At 32.9% G+C, this 27,366-nt stretch overlaps 1 protein-coding gene across 12 annotated transcripts in view; it reads right to left on the bottom strand.

Annotated features, from left to right (window-relative positions):
* DMD (dystrophin) overlaps window positions 1-27,366 on the bottom strand; it is a 2,285,006-nt gene that overhangs the window by 248,076 nt on the left and 2,009,564 nt on the right. For all 12 annotated transcript variants that reach the window (XM_031963631.1, XM_031963630.1, XM_031963635.1 and 9 more), the window contains one exon: window positions 5,628-5,706. In XM_031963631.1, the coding sequence (XP_031819491.1) occupies window positions 5,628-5,706 (79 nt within the window). The remainder of the gene's footprint in view (window positions 1-5,627; window positions 5,707-27,366) is intronic.

Here is a 27,366-nt window from a genome sequence, read left to right as displayed (position 1 = left end):
AGAGATGTTTCATTTTTGTCTATTCCCACTCATCTTTCTAGGTTCAAATCCAAATAAATGATCTTATTCCTTATTCTATTTAATTTATAGCCTCACCCTTTAATTTGAAGATCCATAAAACATAGCAAGTTTCCCATTGTGAGAAATTCTGCTTTGGAGAATGCTAAAAGTTATTAAATATTTTAAGAGATATTGGGAGAAAAAAAAAGCTGTTGTATGTTCTGGAAAGATGTTTACTTTTGCTCTGATTTATTTATTCAATTGCCATTTGTTGAATGTCAGCTACATGAAAAGCATGGAGTGTTAAGAAGACCCAGAGACGATGATGTCTCATTGAGATGATCAGTGAAGTCTTTGATTTCAACTGTTTTAGATGATGGATGTGATTCAAGATGTGTAAAGACTATAGAGGAGGTATGAGGAGAAATTCAAGATTTAGAATGCAATGTGGGTAAGAACTCAGAAGTAGGAAATCACAATTTCAGAAGACTCATGATGAAATATCCTGTCCATTACAAGAGAGAGAAGTGATGGACTCAGAATATAGACTGAAGCTTTTCATTTGTCTTTTTTTTTTTTGGGCATGGATAAGCAGGATCTTGGTTTACTTGTGTCTCCACGTGTGTATTGGGGTTTTGTTTTCTTTGTCTTCTCAGTGGATAGAGGAAGGAAAGTAGGAGGAAGAAAATTCAGAACTGAAAATAAAATAAAACTGAATTAAAAAAATCCAGAGATAAATAAGTACTAGATGTATATAAGTGACAGAAAGTGAGGGAATCTGGCAGTAAGTTAAACACATTGAGTGGAATAGTGTGGGGGAGTGCTTAGATGATAGGAGTTTTGTGCTTTATTTGGTAGATAGGGTGCTATCAAAGGGTTTTGAGCGGAGAAGAAATACAAATAAATCGGTATTTATGAAGAAAACATGAAATCTTGAAAATATGTTGGAGCAGAAGGAAATTAGAAGTGGGGAGACTAGATTCTGTATAATAATCCAGGTAAGCAGTAGTTAGGTAGACGCTATAGAATTTTTAAACTAGTTGCCTAGTAGAGAAGCAGAAAGAGGAAGAATAAATAAAACCAAGGTTTTGTGCATGGATAACGGGGAGAATGGTAATGCCATTGCCAGAAATAGTAAAGTCAGAATAAGGAATAGAGAAAGGGGAGATATAACAAGTTCTCTTTCGTACATGTTGAGCTTGAAGAAGTATCCAGCTGGAATTCAGCTAAGGCCAGGCCTCTTCCCCTTATTTATTAAGCACATGCAGAACATTATCCTAGATGGGTATGTGTGAGGTACAAAATAAGGCATGTTTTTTGCCATCCTGAAAAGGAGGATAAAACACATACTTTAATATTTCCATTGATGTGTGATTTCATTTCTGTAACTATTCCTTCCAAGCATATAGATAGCAACTCACAATGCTCCTTCTCAAACTGTGTACTAAATACACGTTACAGAGGTAACATGCATGAGAAAAAGAGGTTGAGAGAAGCAGAATGATTATGTGTTTTTACCTATAATGGTTGTATAGAAATAAATTGATCAGTCAATCAACAAACATTTGTTGCTTTATTTGTTTATATGAGGCACCTCATATATAAGTGACCTGCCCAAAATCACACAAGTAGTACCTGTTAAGTGTGTGAGGGGAAATTTGAACTTAGGTCTTCCTGACTCCAGGATCTATACTCTATCCATTGTGCTATCTACCTAAAGTACTTATTAATCCACTATTACCTGCCATATATTCTGCTAGATACAGGAAATTCAAAGGCAAAAAAACTAAACAAAAGCAAAAAACTTTGTCTTCAAGGAACTTACATTTTATCAACAGAAATGACATATATACAAATGAGTAAATATAAAATATATAGCATTTTCTTTTTGTGGGTAAACCACTAGAAACTGGAATGGATCAGGAAAGGCTTCATAAATTGAATTGTCCATAAGGCAGTCTTGAAAGTAATGTGTAGAATTGATTATATATTTCTAAATAACAAGAGGCATGAAATGGAGATTCACAATTTCATAGAGAATCTTATTTTGTGTTCAATGTCTATGGAAATAATGTTTTTTATTGTTTGAGTCCAGAATAAAATAAAAACAAAGCTAAAAAATTCCAACAAAACAGAGTTTTCTCACAGTTTTGAAGGAAACAAGGGATGCCAACAGAGAAAGGTGAAGAGGGAGTGAATTCTAAGGCCTTAAAGATAGGGCAAATTTCTATACAAAGGCATAGAAAAAAGAGATATAATGTTCATGAGAAATTGCATGTAAGGTACTTGAGAGAGACACAGAGACAGAGACAAACAGACACACAGAAAGAGAGAGAGAAGGAAGAGGAAAAACAGGAAGAGGAGGAGGAGGAGAAGAAATGCCTAATAAGACTGAAAACATAGGTTGGGGCAAAAATATTAAGGTTTTAAAAATAAAAGAAAAAACTTCATATTTGATCCTAAGAGTAATAAGGCATCACTAGAGCACATGGAGTAAGGGAATTACATGGTCCAAATTGTGTTTTGCAAAATCACTTTGGCAGTCTATATAGGTTGGATTAGAGTAGGAAGAGTGTTGAGTCCGGAAAACTTGAAGCAGGCTATTGAAAAAGACCAGAATAGTTTTAAATGTAACTGAGGGAAAACATTAAATAAATAAAAAAATAAAAGTCCACAGATGAGATGTGATGAGCACCTGAACAAGGGTGTGTGAATAGAGAGAAAGTACTAGACCCAAGAGATGTTCTGGCAGTAGAACTGACTAGACTTAGACTGATTGGATATATAAGGTGAAAGAAAGTGAGAGTCAAGTATAACACTAAGTAAATGGAAAGATCTTGGTGCCTTAACAAACAGAAACATTTGGAAGAAAGGTGTTTTTTTGAGGAGAGTAATAATGATTTCTTTTTTGGTTTGGTAAGTTTGAGATAAATATGGAATGTCTAATTCAAGAGTTAGGTAACTCTAGGACTGGATAGACAGTTGGGATTCATTTACATAGAAATAAACCCATGAGAGCTGTCATTGAATAGGAGAATGTAGAAAGAGCTCAAGACAGAGCTTCTGGGTACACCATTATTATTGATGAAGAACCAGTAAAAGAAACTGAGGACTGTTCTGAAAAGGTTGAAGAACCAAGAAAGAAAATAAAAGGAAAAGTTAAAGAATAAGTTATGCAGAAGGAAGATGTGGTCAAAAATGTTCTATAGAGAGATCAATAAGGATAAAGAATAAGAAAAGACCAACATAGATTATAATTTTGGACAGTTTCTTTTGAATGATAGATTATTTTGGAAATCATATTGCAAAGACTTGACTTAGGACTCCAAGGAAAGAAAGTAGAGACAGTAAATATAGACCTATCCTTCCCTCTCCAGGAGTTTGACTGAAAAGGAAGAAAAATATATAAATTTAGGAATTGTTAAGGTTTAGAGGATTTTTTAAGGATGGGGGGATTTGGGTATTTTAAAAATCAATACAAAACTCTAGAGGGTTGTACCTTTTTTGTTTGTATGGAAGGGTTGCCTTATAGAGAGAAGATAGGGGGAGAAAATTATCTGAGAGGTCTGAGAAAAGAAAGGAAATTTTTTCTTTTAAGGCAATTGGGGTTAAGTGACTTGCTCAGGGTCACACACCTAGAAAGTATTAAGTGTGTGAGTTCAGATTTGAACTCAAGTCCTCTTGAATTCAGGGTCAAGACTCTACTATGCCATCTAGCTGCTACTAAGAAAGGAAGTTTTAAACAGACTATTCCAGAGAAATGAAAATCAAAAATAAATATCAAAAGTACTAAAAACAAAACCCCAAACCCTTAAATTTTAAAAAAGGAACAAATATGCTTTTCTTCCATACTATTTCATAGTGACCATCACTAAAAATTCCTACACAGAAATTTTGGCGAATCTTTGCTCTCCAAGATGTAAGTAGATTTTGCCATGTTCAGAGCCATGTGAATTTAAGGAGGTTGGGTTACACTGCCATATTTCAGATAATTTTTCTTGATGTAGGCATTCTTTTGTGTAATTTTCCTATTGCTGATCCTTGAGAATTAGGTTAGGAGAGACATTTATGGTATTATATCTTCCATCCTTTTGGTCATCCAGTGTACCATGGCTACTCTTATTTGTCCATTGGCCAGTGGTCAAGCTTCTGATGTAGAGCTGATCTTGAACACTGATTAAGCCCTATGGTGATATCATCATCAGAGGTAGAAGTGTCCTTGACACTTCTATATAATAATATTTATTATTTAATAACTTTCTGAAGCTTTGTTCCATCTACCATGAGAATCCCAGACATCCTGGAACTTTTGATCAAGAATTTTTTCTTTTTTCTTTTCCAAAGAAAGTTCTGGGCAATGGTCTATTTCAAGTAATGCTTGACAATTAATAAATGTCAGTAATATAAATAATAAATATAGTCTCTTGGAGTTAGTTCTAAATGGGATTTACTTGCAATTTGATCCAAATTCCACAAACTCACTCAGAGAATCTGTTGTTTTCCTCTGCTTTTTTCTTCACTATTTCATATATAAATGAGTATTTGTAGTTGGATACCAACATGTAGTTGGACACATTCTTGGTAGGACTGGTCATGAACAATTAAAGGATATTGAACAATGTTCTATTTAACCTATAACCTAAGTCAATACATCAAAGACCTCCAAGAATTCCCTACATGATTATAGATGACAAACACTCTATATTCTTAGTAGATAAAAATCTTAAAGAGCTGCCTCAAGCTAAGGGAGGCTAAATAATTGACCCTTGGTCACAAAGCTAATAACTGAGAGCAGAACTTAAATTCCAGCCTTTCTGACTCCAAGTCTCATAGCCTACTGTGTTTCACTGGCCATTTAACTATAACCTCTAACCTCTAACCTCTAAAATTTATAGACTCCACCCCACAGAAGCTTTATGCACTAAAAGCCACAATCCAATCAGAAATAGAAATCATGGGTTTACCAAAAATCTGTTAGGATGATTTTTCTTTGCATGGAATGATTTCTTTTGAACTTGTGATAGGAAAGCAATGCAAGAAAAAAGTACTAGAAAAAATTATAAATTCAGATAATAATGGGAGAAAAATGAAATTAGAGAAGGGCAACATTACAGGTCATAAATATGAGGCAGGGAGCACCTGTATATAGAGACTTGTAGATTTATGTAACTATAATTATATATATAAATATAGAGATACACATATAAATGAAAACACAAAAATATACATGTATTTGCACATATAAGTGTGTGTTTGTAAATGTATATATATATATATATATATATATGTATAAGCATATCTTTTTTTTTCTTTAAGCATGCACTAAACTCCTTTATAATAAATCTTATGGAGTGAATCATTTGAAGCAAGAATAAGAACTTAAAAAAAAGAGTAGACCAAACACTAGAAATTATATTAAAGGAGGTAATTATGCATCAGCAGCAAAATGAATAAGATGACCTAATTGGTCTTCCTCTTGTAATGTTCTGAGCTTCTCCACCAAGTTATATTTCAATATGATTTGTTGTTCCACTGTGGTTGGCACAGATGACTATAACACAGCTCTTAATTCTTATCTCTTAAGATGCAATGAACAGGTTAAGTAATGAAAGCTAAAAATGACTTACTGGAAAGGAAGTGCTGGGATGTGGGGCCAAAGTCCCTGTGGGCTTCATGCAACTGCCTGATGCGCTCATCAATGGCCACCTGGGAGGAAGAGGAGAAAAATGACTATTCTCTCATCGTATATAATGAAGAGCAATTAAAATAACTTTGCCCTTTTGGTAAAATCTTTTGGGTTTGGAAGGCTGAGAATACTACAGCAATCATTTATAACCCCAGAGTTTTAATATCCACTTACTGCATATGGCCTTTAAGACTCATTTTTTATCAAACTAAGGCCAAAACAAACAAACAAAAAAATTCCCCTTCTCAACAATATTTACATGAGTAGTTTATACCCTCACTTCTTTGCTTTTCCATAAACTATTATCCCATTTAACACCATTAGAAAAAAAAAAAAAGCCCTGAAAATTCCAAATCTTTCATGAAAGTAAGATAAGGGATCAGGTTAAGTTTTTTTTTCCTATTTATTATCATAATGCAGTGTAAAAAATAACTTGAGAAATATAATGTCTTTTGTCCTTTAAGCTCAATCAGCTGACCTGTAATTATTTTCCAAAGTTTGTGTGTTATTGTCAGTGCATAATATCATCAATGGAATAAAACCAAGGTTTAAAATGAAATGGAAGATTTTCAGATTTGTTCATTTCACATTGTGATGAGGGTAAATAAGGCAATGGTTGGGAGATTGAACCTTGGCTAATACAGCATACAAATAATCTTTTCTCCCTCTCTAATAAGTAGGCATCTAAAATACATTTAGTAGTGATCTGCAAGCCCATTAAATTCTATGCTGAAAAAACAACACTGGATGAAGTGTCAAGGTTGTCATGACCTTTTACCTATTTTTTTTTCAAAGCAAATCTAATGTCTTTAGCCATTTTATCTAGTACCACAGGGTTATACTAACTGGTGTTGAGTTCTCCTAAGAGGCACAGACCATTTCAGATTTGGTCCATATATTTCTATCACGTTGTGGAAAAAAGTTCTCAGGGTCCCTAAAGATAATTAACTCTAGACCATGAACAAAACTACCAGAGTAGCTACAGAGACACCTGTTCCACTTTTATTTTTTACAGTTGAAGAAACTGAAGCAGATAAGTGATTAGCTCAGAGTCAATAAGTAAGCAACTGAGATCAGATTGAATTCATGTTTTCTTAACTCCAGAACTAGCTAAGGTATTTAAGGAATAAATATCCTATTATTGAGTAACACAATGTATAAGTGGTAGACACCAATGGGACTAGCAATCCTTATCAATTTTTACTTCTCCATTCTATACCCAATTTGTTAAATACTTTATTTATTTATTTGCTTATTTGCTCATTTATTTATTTAACTTTTGCTGAGGCAATTGGGGTCAAGTGACTTGTCCAGGGTCACACAACTAGGAAGTGTTAAGTGTCTGAGGTCAAATTTGAACTCGGGTCCTCCTGACTTCAGGGTTGGTGCTCTATTCACTGTACTACCTAGCTGCCCCTTGTTAAGTACTTTAAATGAAAATAAAAGCAAATTTATATTTCTTTAAACCCAAATTGCTTTGAAAAATGCTTGAGGATAGGATTTAAATAAAGTATGTATTATACTAGAACATGGAATACTAAGAAAATAATGTCTTAAAATAGCTAAGGTATTAAATATAAGGCAAGTTTAGTCATGGAATTATTGTTGGGGATAAGGTGAATGGAAAGTAAACATGTACAAATGATTAAACAAATTAATAGACTTAAAATAAAAAAAAAAACCTCAATTCATATAAGATAAACATGGGCTGGGGCTAGTTATAAGAACGATGTTTTATTCAGTAGATATCTATATAATCCAAAGTAAATTTGAGAAGTTAAAGCAATAGATGTCACAGATTAGAACATTTCTGGCTATTTTTTTTTGAAGAGTATGGTCACAAGACAAATAAGACAAAAACAGAATTTTATATCTATCACTATTTTGCTGAGACAAATGACAGTCTTTTGCTTATTCATTTGTTAAATAAATGAATAATTATTATGTTTTTGAGGTAATATATCCTAATATGAAGGTTTGAATTTAGATAGGCTAGGGTTCAAATCATATTCCTGGCACTTTTTAGCTCTGTGAATCTCAAGTCACTTAACCTCTATGAGTCTTAGAAATCTCCTAAGGATTTATCTGTTAAGTTATAAACAGGGGAGAGGTCCTACATCAGAAATTGTTCAGTGATGACAAATCACAGATCTTTGATGTATTCTTGTACTTATCAATGGACTAAGGAACATAAGAAATCTAAGATGAGATTCTTGATGCTTTAGAAACTTATAGTCCATGTGAGAAGGAAGGGAAAAGGGATAGGGTGGATAGAGTACTGGGACTGCCATCAAGAAGATATGAATTCAAGTCCAGTCTCAGACACTTACTACCTATGTGAGCTTGTGTCACTGGATCTCTGTTTGCCTCAGTTTCCTTTACAGAATAGTGGAGATAATAGCAGCACCTACAGTATTTAAAGGTTGTTGTGAGGATCAAATGAGATAATGTATAAAGCACTTAGCACAGTACCTGACACATAGTAAGTGATATAAAAATGCAAATTCTCTTCCTCTTCCCTCTCTCTCCTACCTCCACTCATATTGAAAGCTCCTAGATGTTTGGACCATATCTTATTTTCTTAGTATGCCAAATGCCTAACCCAGTATCTTGTACATAGTAGCTAATCAGATCACAAAGCTTTTTAGAGGCTCCTTATTTGTTAATTTATCAATTTTTATTTAATTATAAATTTAATTTTTAAATCTATTAATAATAAACCTCTTATTAAGAGACTACTATAAGCCAAACATTATGGTAAGTACTGAGGATACAAAGAAAGTTTAAAAAAAATCCCTGCTCTCAAGTAGCTTATTGTCTAGTAGTAGCTTATTGTCTAGTTGGGGAGACAACATATATACAGCCATGTATAAACAAGATATATACAGGATAAACTGGAGATAATTCACAAAAAGAAAGTCTTAGCATTAAAGGGGATCAGAAAAGGCTTCCCATAGAAGGTTGAGATAAGCAAAAAAAATAATGCCTCTTCCCTCAAAGAACTCAACATTTTGATAGAGGTAGAGATAGGGAACTTCTATTTAGGGCTCCAACTTTCCTCTGATACTGTTACCATAATGCTATGACCCTCATCACCTCAAACTTGGACTATTGGTGATAGCCAGCTTGTTGATCATCTTTTTAGAAGTCTCTCCCATTTCCAGTTCATCCTCCACTTAGTTATTAAACTACTTCCTTAAGCATAGATCTATCTAACCATGTTACTCATTGCCCAGTCAACAAATTTCAGTGGTTCCCTATAACCTCCAAGATCCAGGCTTTTAAGGCACTGTACAAACTAGTCCCTTTCTACTTTTTTGGTCTTTTCCATGTATTCTGTGGTCTGTGATACTGGTCTCCTTGTTCCTAATTCTTATTTATTCTTTTCTTATTTATTTTCTATTTATCATGCATATCTTGCTTGTGCCTAATTGTTTGCTTTATTTTTCAGGGTAGGAACTATATTTTACCTGTTTTTGTATTCTAGGCACTTAGCACAGTGCCTGGCACATAACAGGTGTTTACAAATAAATATTTACAGACTGATTCGAATAGGACTCCATCTTTCAAATCCAAGCATTTTCATCTATAGTTCCTCATGCTTGGAACTCTTCCCCTTCTCATCTCTATCTGCAGTTTCAACTCAAGTCCTACCTCCTGCAAGATATCTTTCGGTGTCTTCTTTGATTCTAGTATCTTTTCTCTCTTGATTATCTTCAATGCATTCTCCATATATTTTGTTTATATATACCATATGCCATATAGAGACTTTCCCTATTGTGGTTTTGATATATTGGGGGTCTCCATAGAAATTAAATGGAAATTTGGGAGGAGTTGTGGAAGCTTCAGATGCCATGTGAAGGTTAGTAGATGACACAGAGCCTGTGACCAAATACTTAATCCAAATTTTATACTAAGATACTGTAAACACCCTATAAAAGAGAAAAAAAAAATAAAAGTGAACTTCTCTGGTAAGAAAAGAGGGTCAAAAATTTTTATGTGGATTTTTCAGATTCTGGGGGTTGTGAAAGGCACTTTTAATCCCTGTGATATGGAAGGGATAATTGTAGTTTGCATATTTTCCTCCCCATTAGACTGTGAATTCCTTGAGAGCAGGGATTGTTTTTTTTTTTTCCTTTCTTTGTACTCCAGTGCTTAATATAGTCCTTTCAGCATGTAGTAGCCAGCCAGCTAACAAGATGATGACCAGGGCTAGGGGCCACCTGAAATATTGGGTGAGATACACCAGGCACTAATCAGTATTAGCATCATAAAGGGCTCCATATCCTCATGGTTAAGATATACAGGGAGAAAGAAAATCCAGGAGTGATCAAGAATTGAGGAAAACCAGTTGGCTTTGAGTGTAAGGCTTTTATGATATTAAAAAGGTATAAAGCATCATGTAATATTGCTTTTACAATGAACATTTTTTTCTTGAACATTATCTAATCTGCAACTCCTACTTCCCAAAATACATATCAAGAAACTAGTATTCTTTGTGTCCCAGAACTGCCATGTGTGAATTTGAGCATTCATGATAATTTACTACAATTCTTTAGGAGTTACAGAGTCAGAGAATAGTGGGCTCGAAAATCTTCTCAAAGGTTATCTAGCAACCTGTTATCTGAATTATAATTAGTTTTTATAACACCTCTGACAAGGGAATCTCCAAGCTTGATCTAATGATGAAAAATTCATTATCTCCCATGATAGTTTCTTTCAACTCCGGATGGCTTTCATTGTTAAGAGGTTTTCCTTATTTTGAAGTGATATTTACTTTTTTCAGGTTCCATTCATTATTCCTGTGTTTTGAGGCCACATTAAAAAAGGGAGAGGATTCCTCCTTCATATGGAACTTTCCTAAGACTAGCTAACACATTCCTTTTAAATCTTCTCTTCTCTAAACTTGATAGTCCCCATCACTTCAACTCATGTAACATGCTCTCTAGTCCTTTTACCATCTAGATCACCCCCTTTGTGCCCATTCCAGTTTGTCAAAGTCCTTTTAAAAATATGGAACCAAAAACTGAGCAGAATATTCAGATGCTGTCTGACAACTGTGGAACACAGTACAATCATCTTCTTTGTTTGGAACAGTGTGCCTCTATCAATTCAGCCAAAGATTACATACTTTTTTTGACTGCCTTGTCACATTGTTGATTCATATTGAACATGTGTATAATGCCATACCTCCATTTCCCAGATCTTTTTCACATGAACTGTTGTCCAGCCACATGCCAATCATGTACTTATACAATTTATTTTTTTGAATCCAAATGTAGGATGTAGTATGTTTCTTTATCCAATTTCATCTTATTATATTCAATTCATCATTCTCTCCTGTCAAGATCTTTTCAGATCTTGATTCTTTCATTCTCAGAGCACTAACAATCCCTTCCATCTTTTATGTCATTTGAAAATTTGATGTTATCTATTTATATTTTCTTCCAAGTCATTGATAAAAATAAGTGGAATGGCACAGGACCATATACAGATTCCTGAGTCACTTTAGTGAAGAATTTCCACCATGGTGATAGCACAATGGACATGAAAATCTAGCTTCTTTAGTAATAGAATATTTAGATATATTTATATAGAAATATTTACACATAATACTATATAAAACTTTATAAAACAATTTCTTCTTATCTGTTTTTGGCCTAGTTGCTAGACTGTAAAATTTAAATGTAAATTGTTATTTTATTATGTGATTTTTCCATTTATGATCAGTAGGCTGTTATTTGCATAGGCCCTTCCCTTCCCACTTCTCTGTCTTAGATGTTTGATCTCCTAATACCTCAAGAGGAAACATAGACTTTTAAAATATTACCCCTATGCCTTTAATTAAAATGAACATAAAGTTATTATGTATCAAATACAGGGAATACAAAAGTAAGCAGAAATAAAGACAAGGAGCCTACATTCTATTAGGGAAAACACTTTTATAAGGGAGCTGAAAAATTTTGGGGTAAAAGGAAGAGATGAAGGTACCTAATGCAGAGTACTGAAGACAAAGTTTGGGATAGTTAGGAAAATAGCTTTGTAAGGAAGGGAGACATGGATGTCTAGGCCTTTTCCTTTTTTATTGTAGTAAGTTTATTTATTTTTAATACTTATTCCTTTATGAATCATGTTGGGAGAAAAATAGGGAAAAACCATGGGAGAGATTAAAAGAAACAGAAAAAAAGAACTTTCCTTAATTCTTTTTCTGGATGCAGATGGCATTTTCTGTCCAAAAATTGCTTTGGATCACTGAACTATTGAGAAGAACCAAGTCTTTCATAGTTGATCATTGCACATTCTTGCTATTATTGTGTACAATGTATTCCTGGTTCTGTTTGTTTTGCTCAGCATCAGTTCATGCAAATGTTTCCAGCCTTTCTATAATCAGCTTGTTCATCATTTTTTATAGAACAATAATATTCCATTACCTTCATATAATACAACTTGTTCAGCCATTCCCCAACTGATGGGCATTCACTTCTTTTCCAATTCTTTGCTACAACAAAAAAAGCTGATCCAAACATTTTTGCACATATGAGTCCTTTCCCCTTCCTTTATGATTTCTGTGGGATACAGACCCAGTAATGGCACATCTGGGTCAAAGTTTGATAGCCCCTAGGGCATAGTTCCAGATTGCTCTCCAGAATGGTTGCATCATTTCACAATTCCACCAAAAATATATCAGTGTCCCAGTTTTCCAACCTCCCCTCTAACATTTATCATTATCTTTTCCTGTCATTTTCTGTCAATCTGAGAGGTGTGCGATGGTACCTCAGAGTTGTTTTAATTTGCATTTCCTCAAATCAATAGTGATTTAGGGAATTTTTTTCATATACTATAAATGGCTTTTATTTCATCATCTGAAAATTGTCTATTCATATATTTTGACCATTTATAAATTAGGGAATGACAGATCATTTTGAATAAAAAAATACTACCTTTAGAAGGCTTCCTTATCCTTTACCCCTCATCCTTGCATCAAAATGTGGCAAGTGAAGTTTGATATGATTTCTTAAAATAGGATTTCTTTTTTGTTTGATTGAAGATTTTTGTTTTATTTTTCTTTGTTTTTCATTATTTTCTATTCTTATTTCCTAAAAGGATGAGTTAAATTTATGCCTCATGTCTGAAACAACTGATAATAGATAACAGTCAAAAGAAAAGCTGGACTATGTCGATATTTGGAAGGATTTCAAGTAAATCTTAGGATTTCTTTTTTGTTTAATTGAAGTTTTTTGTTTTGTTTTGTTTTTCATTGTTTTTCTATCCTTATTTCCTAGAAGGATGGATTAAATTTATGTCTCACTGTCTGAAACAACTGATAATAGATAACAGTCAAAAGAAAAGCTGTACCATGTCGATATTTGGAAGGATTTCAAGTAAATCTTAGTGTGGATGCTTATTATGTAACCTTTCTGCAAATTCTAGTGGATTTCATATTTTCTTTGTAATCTTCAATTAGTCACTTTTTCTGCTTTAAAAAATATTTAGAATAGATTCAGGTGAGCTAAGGTCTGTTTTATAAATAAAAAAAAAGAAACAAACTGCTCAATTATATGTTTTTCCCCAGCATTCAATATTCTTACACATTCTAAATTTTTAAAAAGTCATTTTTATTTCTATTCTTGTGTAAAATGTAGTTGGGTAGTCACATTTAAGTTTTTCTGTTTTATCAGTTCTTTTGACCTTTGATAAATGTACATGGTCACCCAGGGACTAGACTAACACCCATATTAATGAACTCATAACAAAGTCTCCCTCTGTGCTGCCAGGCTAGCCAATAAACCATGAAAATGATGCCTCTCTTTAGTCCATTCATCACTTTTTTCTTTGTAATTTTGCAGTTTATACATTTTTTTGGGGGGAAAAAGCCCTTAATAATTTATTTCAGGTTCCAAATCTTTACTTGAAATGCACATAAAGATATCTGCAAAAGTTATATGGAAAATTCTCTGGGGACTGATTATATATATATCTGTTTGCTTTTAAGGTAACATTGGAAAACACTGGTCTAAAAATTGTTTTTTTTCATGAATGTTTTTGTAATTTAAAACTACTTTGCACAAGAAAATTCAAGGGCTTCTAAAAATCAATGAGTGGTCAGTTAAGTTATGCCTGGAATCAATTTATATAGGAGGAAAAAAATATATCAAATTGGAACATTTCAAATTCTTGATTCCATTACCATTTTGAATTTTAAAGAGTATATTCATGATTTGATTATGTAAAGATTAACCTATAGCAGAGTGCCCTACAAACAGAGATTTATAATTATTTATCATTTTGATTTATGGTATTATTACTAATAGATAATCACAGGGTGATTCTCTCATATTCCACACAAAAAGTGATCCTTTCCATATATTTTATATCTTTCTTTCCCCCCTTCTTCATTTTTTCTTCCTGCCCAATATTCTTATTTACTATGTTTTCTCTCTCCTTCTTTGCCAACCCCACCACCCTTTCTCTTATTCCTGGGACTATGCCTAAGAACTGCTGATAGAACCTAGAGATACTGTTGCTTCCCATTGACGATGTTTCCCTGAAGTTGTAGGACCCCTGTAATAGTGTCATTTTTGTTAACTGGAATCTTAGGTCATGCACCATTCAACTATGGTTTTCAGACTGAATAATTGTTTTTATTCAGGAGAACTCTTCAGTTAACTAGAAAGAATGGGAGAAAATGAAAAACCAGTTTTATATCTACTCGTGTCTTTAGCTTTCCTTTCTCTGTTTCAAAAACTCATTCTAAAAACATTTTTTGACATGATGATATAATGGACTCCTACAATTAAGTCAAATTGATTTAAACTGTATATATAAAAGTGAAAGTAGCATTAATTTCAGTTAGAAAAAATGGCATTCATTTATAACTTCCTTTTTCAAATCTGAGGAGTCAGAGTTAATTCTAAAGATTTTTTTCAAATGAAAAATAAAAAGGGTAAGGAAGATGTCAATGTTTTATGAAGAGGAAAGGTATACCGTAAGAGCCATTTTCAAGTTGAGATTTGAGCAAAACTTGAAATGATTTACATGAAGGATATAACAATCCAGGTATTCTAATATAATACCTAATGCAACCTATTTTTAAAATAGGTATACTTTTAAATAATCCCATATAATATTCTATGATTACATCTCAACATTTATATTTGCTCTACAATTAAAATACATCACTAACAGTGGAATCTTTTGAGGTCATTGGAGCATTCCCTTAAAGGGGCATTTTAGGGCACATAAAGCAGAATGTTCAGATGCTAATTACACAATTATTCTGCCTAGTATTAGAACACAGGGAAATTATCAGGGACCAGAAGTGGCAATTTGAAATAATTATCAATGGAATAAAATAGAATGGATATCATGATCTGAAAAACAAATGCCATACAGTAGACACAGAACTAAGCAAACTCACTTTGGAAAAATGGCTAAATGTGGTAGAAATCTTGAAGACAAATGGGAAAGAATTCATCCCTCCAAGTTTTAAACTTACCCCAGTCAGGAACCTTTATACTAAATACAATAATGCACTTGTTCATTTTCAGGCTGCTCTACTAATCATCATTTTAATGAAGGAAGGGGAGGAGAATTTGCTCAAGCATGCATATACAGCAGAAATTAAACAAGAAACAATCTTTCTTTAATCCCACATCATGTTCACAGCATTTCCATTGCATCCTGACCTCAACTCTGATCATATCCAATTTGACTGCATATCAAAGAACACTGACTTCCACAAGCCCCCTTTAAATGTTACCCAGCACTACTCCTTCCTTCAACTAAAAAGCTTCTTTCTTTTATTCTCACTGATGTAGCAGGCTGTTCTTTACAAATCAATAAACAAGAAGATCTCATCTACTGTACTTCCAATTTCTACAGAATTTAGTTACTCTCTGTTCCTTGCATATCAGAAGATAAGACTGCATTTTAGAAAGCACTCTTTGTGCTCCTCGATGAAGGGCAGAGGAAAGGGGAAATTAACATGCATTGTTTCTGGGCCATGGATTGGTTTTGTCTTGATGTTAAAAGACTGACAAACCTTGCCTTCCCTCATCTTTCCCTTTTTTCCATGTCTTTCTGTTCTTACCCTGATTCTACCCCTCCCCCATGTCTTGCCACTTATCCTCCTTACCCCTGGCTCCAAAGGTTGGCAGACAACTAAAATATATTCTCTTCAAATCTACTTTTATGTATTAATTGTATACAAATTAATACAGTACAGGAAACTTCAAGAGATAGAAGCAGAGGTAGACTATGAATAAATCACAACATAGAGTGCATTTCTTAGGAGAGGTACAAAAAGGAATTTGTAGGTCATCTTGGCACTAGGTGCACTTGGCTAGGAGATAATCTGAGTGACTTTATGAGATTCTTTCTTTCGCTAAAGCAAGAAATCCTAAAATCCATCAGGATACGTGCACTGTACCTTGACTCTCTTTTTAATCCTCAAGTGAAACCAAGACAGTAAAGTGTAATAAAAATGCATATAGCCTCAGGCTTTGCGTCTTAGCACAGAGAGGGAAAAATAAGCTTTTTGACTTAATATGTCTACTGTGAATAAGCAACCATTGCTTTCTGGGATCTCATTTTATAATCCTAACACATACCCCTGAACTTCATCTTCTTACTGTAGAAAGAACAAGGTAAAGGTTCTCCCCTACCTAGAGAATGAGGAAGAGGAGAAAGGGAGAGGAGGAAGAGGAGGAGGGAGAAAAGAGATGGAGAAGGAGGGTGGGAGGGAGAGGGAGAGATGAAGAGGGGGGAAGGAGGGAGGGAGCAAAGTAAGGGAGAAATGGAAGGAGGGAAAGATAGAGGGAGGGAGGAAAGAGAGAATATACATTTTTTTAAAAATTTTTTAACCTATGGACTAAAATGTATATATGTATACATGTATAATAAAATGACATTTTAAAAAGGGAGATGAAGATTTCAATGTAACAGAAAAAAGGAAGAAACAGTTATTATAGATAAAAAACCTCATGAGTTGTATCTCTTCTGCCTTACTGAGTGACATTTAAGTTATAAAACCATTAAACAAGAGGGGGAAGATTATTATTAGTAGAGCGAGATGAAGGATGAAGGAGACAAAGGAGTATAAGATAATTCCAAAGCTTTGATCCTGCTTTTCTGGGAAAACAATAATTCCATCATCAGAAATAGGGAATGCAATAGGAAAAGATAGAGGGTAAGATGATTAGAGATATATTGCCTTGATAAAACAAATGAATGAATAAATAAATGAACAAATGAATGAAGACATGAATAGAATTTAAGGCAGTGTGGAGTGGGGTGGAAGAGAGAATTTTTTCCAGAGCTCTTAAAATCACAAGTAGATATCTGTATATTTTGATGATATTCAGCTCAAATATTAAGTACAGCCCACTTCTTTCTGGCATCAAAGTGACCTGCTGTAGGTCACTGCAAATATCTTATTAGCAAGATATACAGGAGGCTGTGTTAGGTTATGTACTGAATATTTCTTATAAATTTTTCATTGTGCTATCCAGTGTTAAAGGATTAAAACAACCACCACCACCATATGGCATAGTCTTACTCTGAATCCAATTCAAAAAGATTTATGAATCAATTATACTGAGCTAAGTGCCAGAAATATAAAAACAAAGCTGAAACAGTCTGTTTTCAAGTAGCTTCCAATCTAAAGAAGGGGAACAATCTAAATGTCAGGGAACAATACTGTGATCAATTTTGTGATAAATTTTGTACTAAAAATATAAATACAACATGACATTAGAAAAGGAAAGATCCATTTATATTAGAATAGTGTGAAAGGAATCTGGACAGAAATAAATGTGATAACTAGGCTATTTTCATGGTCCAGCCAATCACAAAAAGCAAAGAGAGAAAAAAAAAAAGATGATGGAGTAACTCTTGCCTAAATTAAGGCATATCCTCTAAGTTCTCTTTTCTAATTTATCAGGAATTTTTTAGATTTGAAATTTAAATATTTATAAAAACTTATAAATTGCAATTCATTAGAAACTTGTCTTTTTTAACAATTTCATATGAATTGTATGAAATTTTCAAATTATAAAGGAGTTGAGTGACTTAAATGATTCCTTTCTATCTTTACTCTATTGAAATTGATTTTTAAAAAAATCCAAAAAGATCTAAACTTCTGGAAGGCAGTAGCCATTTTTAATTTTTTATGTTTTTTTTTTCTTTTTGGTTGGTTTTTTTTTAATCTCTAACATCTAAGACAGTTGATCATATTATGGAGTCATAGATTTAGATCTGGAAAGCACCTAAGAAGACCATCTAGTTCAAGCCCACAGAGAGCCTCTTTCTCCATTGTACAGATATGAAAATAGAGATTTGTTTAAAATAGAGCAGATATGGTAGTATATACTTTAATTGAATTGATGATTTTTTGAAAATAGATGACTGAATATAAAATTACACATAATTCTTTTTAAATTTTTTGTTAGATCAAAAGAATGCTTTTAGTGACACAATAAATTGTGTCACTGTCATTATCACTTTAAAATTATTTCAGTCCACTTATTTAGCAAACTTTTTTGTAGACTATTTCCAAAGTAACATTAAACCTCCTGCACATAGCTTTGAACATCTAGTCCTTGATCTATGGATGAACACACTTTTCACATCTTGGGTAAAACTTTTTTTTAGTTGTTGTTAAATGATCTTTTTATCCATTTAGGCATTAACTAGTCTTTTTATTTTCTTGGCATTGGTTCTGGAGCAAAATTCCCTAAAGGACTGGAATCTACTGGAATGACTTAAAATGTAAAGTACAAGAAAGTTTTTGTTTCTAAAAATGAAATTACGTAGGATGTATATTTTTAGGAACATAGAAGAACACACATATAAAGCAAATCCTTATTGATTTGATTTTACTACTTTAGAATTTTTGATAAAACTGAGTTAAGAAAATCATATAGAGGATTTTTTTAAACAAAAAACTATCAATCCAATAATGTACCCTAGCACATTTAAGCCATTTGAAATAAAATTTTATAAGTATCCTGAAGGAGTTTAGAAGAAACTTTTTGAAAGCAACTGATAAGCTAATTATGAAACTATCTTTTCATCAAATAAGCCCTATAGTCTTTTATGAGGTAGTGTTTCCTACTTCTAGCTACTGTGTCTTTTAAAAGTAGAAAAAGTAAATTAAAAAAAACTACCAATCATATTTCTGTCTATTTCAGACTGCCCTTTCCGTGGGGAAAAAATATCCAAGCTAATGAATCTTAATTACACGCATCAATTCTTTAAGCATGTGAGATTACACTGGTCTGGGCAATTAAGACTCAAACCCTCAAATTGGGCTAGTCAACAAAATCTGACAATTCTTTTCCTTTTCTTTAATCTAGTTTTTATCATATTCCCCACAGTGGCTGTTACATTATTCCACAGGATTCCTCCTTCTCACCAGACCTCTCATACTCTATAGAGGAAATATAGCCCATTCAAAATGAACTCCTTTTTCTATTTTACATCTCAGAATCCCTTATCTCTTATAATCATCCCATATTATCTATTCCTTCACTCTAAGCTCTAGTCCTTTTTGAAAAGGTTATCTCTGCTCATACACTTAATTTTATATTCTTTCCAGATTGCACTTGGAATCATTTTCTTAATGAACTTTAATATCTTCTTGTCTGCTGGCTCCTTCTATTAGGTAGGTGATGTAGTGCATAGAGGCCTTACCAAAGTCAGGAAGGTCTGAGTTCTAATCCTGAACTGAGAGACACTTCCTAGCTGTGTAACCCTGAAAAGCTGCTTAACCACTTTCAGCTTGTTTTCTCATCTGTAAAATAGGGATTATGATAACACCTACTTCATAGGGTTTGGGAGAAGTTCATATGAGATAAGATGCATAAAGCTCTCTTGCAAATCTTAAAGTAATATATAAATGTGTACTATATTTACCTATAATTATGGCCAGGTTTCACCCATTTGCAAAAAAAAAAAAAAAAATCCTTCTCTTGATACAAACATTTTCTAATCTTTCCAACAATAGTATGGTTTGGATACCAGGTAAGGCAAATAATCAAGGGGGAAGGGATTCTAGGGTAAATGACTATGGATCTAGATTGTATGGGGAGACAAGGGAAGTCAAAATGACTTTGAAGACTAGAAAGAAACTGAGGGACTAGAAATCATGATTAAAAAAAAAAACAAGGCTCAGTAGCAATTACAAATGACATGGAGAGTGTGGTTAGGGAAGGAAATTTTGGAATCTGAGAGCATATCTCTTCCCTTTCACAGCCAGAGTTCTAGAAAAAGCTATCTACTTCATTCTCTCCAACACTGACTGCATCCATACATATCCTGGAAACCACAAACACATTGGTCTTGATGCCTGAAAGAGGTGGAGTAGTCCTTGTTCACACTCCCACTTTTTGCTGCCATTTATTCAGAAAATTCTCCTTCTTTAGGTTCATTCCCCTAAACCCTCCTTCCAATTACTTAAGTTAAAAACCTGAACACTATCCCTTATTCTTCAATTCATCTTACTTCATTTATCTAATTAGTTGCTAAATTTCATTAATTTTACTTCTGGAACATCCCTTGCAACCATCTCTTTCTCTCCAAACTCATATCTATTATCTTTATTCAAGCCTTCAACTTCTGCTCTGCACTGCTGCAATAGACTACACATAAACACATACATACACACAGAGGATTATCACTTTTTCTCTGTGTATGTATACACAGACACACACATGCACACACATGCATTATTTTTAATATTTTTCCCCTGAGGCAATTGGGGTTAAGTGACTTGCCCAGGGTCACTTATTAAGCTGCCTTTAATAACTCATTTTCTTTTAAATTTAGAGTTTCAAGTTCTTTTCTTTTCTCTGGCTCTTTCCCCACCCATTGAAAAGTCAAACAATGTGTCAGTTATACATGTGAAATCATGCAAAACATATTTCAGATTAGCATGTTGCACAAAGAAGCAAGAAAAATAAAGTGAGAAAATTATATTTCAAATTGCAGAGTTCATCAGTTCTCTTTCTAGAGGTGGACAGTAGTTTTCATTATGAATTCTTTGGAAATGTCTTAGCTCATTGTACTGATCAGAACAGCTAAATCTTTCACAGCTGGTCACTGTTACAATATGCAGGAAACTCATATTTGCTCTCCCTGATACTGACCTACCATGCAGCTCTTGGCCATCTTTATGCACTGTTGTTTCTCTCAGTCAGTACTTCCAAACCTCTCATCTGACATTCTAGCTTCTGCCCAGAGACCCTAGGGTTCAAATTGGTGGAAATTTACTATGTCCAGTCTGACTATTTTCCAGACATCTTCCATATAGGTATGCTTCCTCCTTCCTTGAACCTTTACTTTCTATTTTAGCTCTGAAACTAGTAATCAAAACAACACTATCATTCTTGGAAAGTACATGTCACTGAATTGCCCTTTGACTACTCTTACCATCCCTCTGATTTCCAAATCCCAGCCTTCCCTGGCAATGATTTCTCTGTATGTGTTGTTTTCCCTTATTACACGTCTTTTGAGCAGCAAGGAACTGTTTTGTTTTTAACATTTGTAACCCCAGTGTCTAGCATACTGTTTGGCACATATTATGTACAATATGGTCATTCATTCAGTTTTTCCCATCATTTTCTCCATTCTCCATTCAACTGACAAAGTGATAGTTCATTCCTAAAGCAGGAATCTGACAAAGTCACTCCCACTCCCTACCCAAGTTCTAGTGGCTTCCTTATTGACTAAAAGATAAAATACAAACCACTTTCTTTTACATCAAAAGCCTATCACAATCTTACTCCAGCCTGCATTTTCAGGCTTTTTATGCATTCTTCTTCATACAAACCATATTTCAATCAAACCATCCAATTCAGTTTTTCTCACACACTTTGCCTTTGTACAGGTTATTTGCTTGTTATATGGTTTCCTTTCTCTTCCTCTTGTCTTTCACTCCCCCCACCCCAACTCTTAGAATTTCTAACTTTTTTCAAAACTCAGCTCATGTCACTTCCCACAAAAAGCCTTTCTCCCCAGGCTGATAGTCATGTCTTCCTTTTCAATTAATCAATAAACATTCCAGGCACTATGTTAAGTAATGTTTCTATTTATATTTGTGTACCTAAATCCAGACATTTAGAGTGCGTGGAAGGGTCATCTTAAAAATCATATCCAACTCACTCATTTTATGGATAAAGAAACAGGCCTAGAAAGATTACATGATTGGAGGTCACAGAGTTAGCAAAAGTTATATTGCTCAACATAAGCTCTTTGAAGGTAGACAGGCTTTATATTTTTCTGTCCTTAGGTTTAACATATAGTAAGCACATAACAACTGCCTATTGACTGATGATATTCTAGAATTTCCATAACTAATATTACTCCCCATTATGTCTTCACATAATAGGCACTTAATAGATTTTGTTTAACTGAGTTGAATTGAATCCTAAGTGACTAACTTGGAGAGGAACCTTTTCGAAGTTATCTAAGATTTTTCCTAGGAAAGGAAACATACATATTTTTTAATGGCAGCCAAAAATTGGATTCTAAAACAGTTCCTTCCTATTGGGGAATATCTAAATAAAATATGGTATATGAATGTAATAGAATATTACTGAGTCATTTGAAAGAAACTCAAAAGATTTCTCTGAATTGATTTAGGGTAAAGAAGTAGTTTGAAGAACACTTTATAAAATGATAACATCACAGAGAGAGGGAAATCAAAGACTTTAGAATTTTAATCATGATGATAAAGTACAAGTCCAAAAAAAATAAACTTATGAATTGGAAAAAATCTTGTCTTATCTTGTCAAGTCATCTTATCTCTTGTCAGATAGGTGATGAATGTATAATGCAAAAAAAAAAATTTGGACATGGCAAATTTAGGAATTTGTTTTGCTGGACTCTGAATCTTTGTATTGAGGGTTTTCCTCTCTTTTCTTTATTTCCTTTTTTCTTTCTTTCTTTCTTTTTTTTTTTTTTTTTTTTTTTGTTTTTTACTTAGTGGAGGCATGTGCACAGAAGAGACAGAAAGAATATAAGGGAGAACTCCTTAGTAGTGGTATGCTAAAATATATGGGGGAATTTAGGTGATTTAAAATCAAAACACACAAAAAAAAATAATAAAAAAAAATTTAGGGCCACTTTCATGCCACTGGAGTAAGATTTTCCCCAATAATCAACAAAACCTCAATCACTTATAGCATTAATTGTTAAATGAAAATAACTTTTGGATTAATATTTATTCAGCTCAATCTCCTTCTACATTTATATTTTGATAGTATGCAATGAGAATTGTTGTTCTTAAGGAATGTCATGTTCTGAATTAAGAAAAGTTAAACTAATATTATCAATGTTATGTTATTCTTATTGAGCCAGAGAAGTAAGCTAATAGAAATATTTTCTAAAAGCACTGAAACTAAATCATGCTTTCTAATTAACTTCTTACTTAACCAGATATTAAAATACTCACAATACTTTATTCCTTGAACATTTTGGTTAATAAAGATTTTTGTTTTTATTATATATGGATATATAAGTTGTGGAATTAATTAATTGCATTCAAGTATATTAGTCTTAGAAAATATGTCATTTCACAATGTCAGGAATATTATAATATCACTATGTTGAATAAGATATTTTTGAAAGAAAATTTATGGTTAATAAGTAACATTATTTAAAGTTGCACCAATCTATCATTCTTTTTCCTTAGCCTACCCATTCCCATTATATCAGATTAAATGTAGTCATGAGTCTTCATAATCTCTTATTTGTTTCTCTTACCAAGTAAACATTTAGGAATATTGGGATAAAGTATATGAAAACTTTATAAATCTAACCAAAGTAAGAACTCTATATCTGAGGCTTTAAGTATTATACGCTTCCAATTATAACTCATTGTTTCTCTTTCCATTCTTTTTCTGTTGTCCCATTGATGGGACTCTTGCCAGTAATTGCTAGGTGCAGCCAGTGATAGTATACTATAATGCTATTAAGACTCATAGAAAACTTATATGTTTGCATTAATTCCTTTTAGTATGAATATCAGTCCTTTGTCAAAGATATCACAATAGTTTCCCTTATCTTAGCTACATTGATTATGCTCATCAATGTATCTTTTCATTTAACAAAGTCTATTTATAATATATCAAATTTAATTTCCCAAATGATTATTTTGGAAATTCATATTTGTTGTAGTTATGAGGAAAAGAAGGAATTGGAGGAGAAACAAAAGATATACTCTTTTAAACCATTAGGAGTAACTTTTTTTTTTTTTTTTTGCATTTGTATTCCCCTAGTTACACTCATTTCAAATTGAAATTAAACTAACATGTAAAAAAGGCAATAGAGCACTAAAATTAAGGAACCTTTTTTCAAATGCATGCTTTTATTAACATTATAACTGCTGTTCACTTTTAATATAAATAATCTGAATACATCTACAAAAGCACTGTCATAATCTTTGCCTCTGAATTTTTATAATAAAATTTTTCAAATTGGAAGGTTGGAATTAGTAGGGATAATGAATGTTGAGTAGCAACATGAGCTGCTCCTTTATATTTATTTATAGCATTGATCAAGGGATTCTAATCCTGTTGATTAAAAAGATGAGAATATTATTTAGTACTTCAATTACATCTTCCTAAGGAGGGTGTAGATATATCCATGAATATCTTATTATTAGAGTTTAGACTAATAACTCTTAGGCTTTAGCACCTGATGACACCCCATACCCCAATGAGGATGAGTGAATGCATTTCTTCATGATTTGACTGATTTAGGTAGGTCTCATACTGAGTCTATCAATATTTTTTCACATTTGTTGAGATTATAGACAAAAACTATGTTCTGAGGTTCCCAGAGGAAACTGTATAGGGCAAAATGAGCCCCAAAGACATGATTTTTAAGAAACCCATTGTATTTCCATCCATATATTAATGGTTTGTTCCTGATAAAGTGGAAATTTATCTGGCCTACTTTAAGGCATTAAATTGACCCTCTGAAGAATTTGGATCAAGTTGTATGTACAATTATATAAAGGAATCTTTTTGCAACATGTACTTATCAACTATATCTCTTCTGCCTGTAGCTCATATTTTGCATATTATATTCTGGTTGCTATGAGTTTGTTTTCCTTGTCCACCAAAGGACTTTAGATAGGCAAGTTCAGTCATTCCAAAGCTACTTAGCATAACAACAACAAAAAATAATAGCAATGATGATGATGACAATAAAAATCATCATCATTATTATTTTGCAGGGGGACAGTGGACCTGATAAATTAATAGGTGTGATTACCTGGAGCAGCATTTATATATTATAAAATCATTTTTTAAAACCTCAGCTCTAGTACCAAAACTAGAAACCAATTCATGTCTAAAATTCATATCATCTGATACAAGAAAAAAAAGGCAAAACATATTTTTCATCCTTTTCATTCTCCTAGGCTAATTGTAGAAGTATTTCTTTACATTTTCTAGTTGTATTAAGATTTTTCAATTCAATTCAATAATGTTTGGGCCTACTACCTATGCCAGGTACTGGGTACATAAGCACAAACACTGAAAGGATTTGTATAAAAGGATATTATGTTTTACTGAAAAAAAAAAGAATTATTTCCTCTTCTCTTCAATCAACTATGATTTGCTAATCTCATAATAAACCATACCTAAGGTCATGCTGTTTCTTGTCCCCATTTTTCAGATATCATTGTACAAAGAAGAAACCAGAAGGAGACCAGAGTTCCATAATTCTGATGATCTATCTGAATCAGAATCTGATTTTAAAATGCTTTCAACACAGGTTCTTCATGATTGGTTATCTATATTAGAGTAGACAGAACTCTAGCAAAGTCCCAGACTTAAGCCCATACATGGTCTTTTCTCTGCCCAGTTCTAGGGTATAATCAGAGCTCTCAATCTTTACACCTGATTTAGAATGCAACGACTCATTCTGTTACATGCAGATATAACATTATAAACAAATTTAATTATGAGATTATTATTTATTATGAAAGCTAGAGAACAGATGAATTGTTTCTAGCTTTCATAATAAATATTAAGTACTATGTATATAAGATGTTGGTGGATTTCACAGTGTTCTACCTTTTTAAATCTAAAGCTATCTCTTAAGAAGGCAAGGAAAAACAAACACAATTATATTAATTTGACAGTAAGAATATGAATATACAGAGAAATTTTAACTGCCTAAGAGCACATAGTTGTTTAAATGAAATTTTTGGGGGAATTTTGTGGAAACTTTAGATGACATATAAAGGATAGCAGATGACAGAAAAAAGTTTAGAAACTCAGAAATACACACACACACACACACACACACACACACACATATATATATATATATATATATATATATAGCTATATCTGTATTTTTATATACACATACAGATAAAGATGTATATATACCCATATATAATTTATATCAACATATTTTATAACTTAATGCCTTAAATATATTCAAATATTACAATGAGGTACTGTAAACATCCCATAAAAGAAAAAAGGAAAAAAAAATGCGGACTGTTTCTCTGGTATGAAGGGAAGACCAAAAAATTTTATACAGATTTTCCAGATTACAGGGGTGCTGGCTTCTTACCCAATGTGCATTGTGGAAGGGATAATTGTATGTGCATGTGTGTGTGTGTGTGTGTATGTATGTGTGTATGTATGTATGATATAATGCGGATATGTAATATCCCCACACAATACATACTTCTTTTTCCTATTGCCTGTTTCCTTCTTGTTACTTTACCTAACTATATATAGCTCCCCATAACCACCTATATTTTAAATCTAGTTCTGGAAATAGTCACAAATCTCAAGAAAGCTTGCTACTGAAGGTTCCCACTCCCAAGCTGACAGCTTTCCCATTATGTAGCATTTTGAATTTGTTTGTGTTCAGTGTCAAAAGAATGGCATTTCACTGCAAAATTTAAAAAAAAAAGACTAGAGAGTCTTAGATGAGTAAATATTGAGTAAGTAACAATAAAAGGTATTTTCAAAGCAGTGTTTGGAAATACCTGTTACTGTTTTCAGTATCTTTTTCACTGAATAGAGTTTCTGTTTCTCTTGGTCAGAGCTGTCACTAACATGATATATACCCAGCAGGAGTTCCATTTGATGATGCATTTTTTTTAGGAAAGAAGGAGCTGACTTTCTTATTGGAAACTGTAGAAAATAACAACTTTCAAAGCCGATGCAATGAACATTTCCTTCTTCATTTGCATTTAAATTTTTAGCTAATTGAATGCATTTGAAATTTATTTGACTTTAGTGGCTTCTAGATATTGTGTTATCTTTAGTAATATTTTGTTTCAAATGATCAAGATAATAACTTCCCTTCTTAGAGTATAGTATAGTCTTTTTTTAATCCCTTTTTTGGTGAATTAATCTTCCAGTTCTGGGATATCTTTGGGTATCCCAAAGATATGGGTTTACTGTGTCTCTTCCTCACTATATATATTTTCTCCTTTTGCCCTCAGCATGAACAGTGAATGGTAAAGTTGGGGAAAGAAAAAAAGTAGCAGTTATTTGACTCTTTCAGATTTCCTAAAGTCTTAATTAGTGCTAATTAATTAGTACTAATTCACATTTTTGTAAATTATTTGAATCATTGTCCTCACAAATCTGTTTTGTAAGTACAGTAAATATTGATTTCCCTGTTTAACAGATGGTAGAATT

This window comes from Sarcophilus harrisii, chromosome 3 (assembly GCF_902635505.1).
Source record: "Sarcophilus harrisii chromosome 3, mSarHar1.11, whole genome shotgun sequence".
Lineage (NCBI taxonomy): Eukaryota > Metazoa > Chordata > Mammalia > Dasyuromorphia > Dasyuridae > Sarcophilus > Sarcophilus harrisii.
The sequence above is the reverse complement of the archived record's forward strand: the minus strand, read 5'-3'. Positions and strand labels throughout refer to the sequence as shown.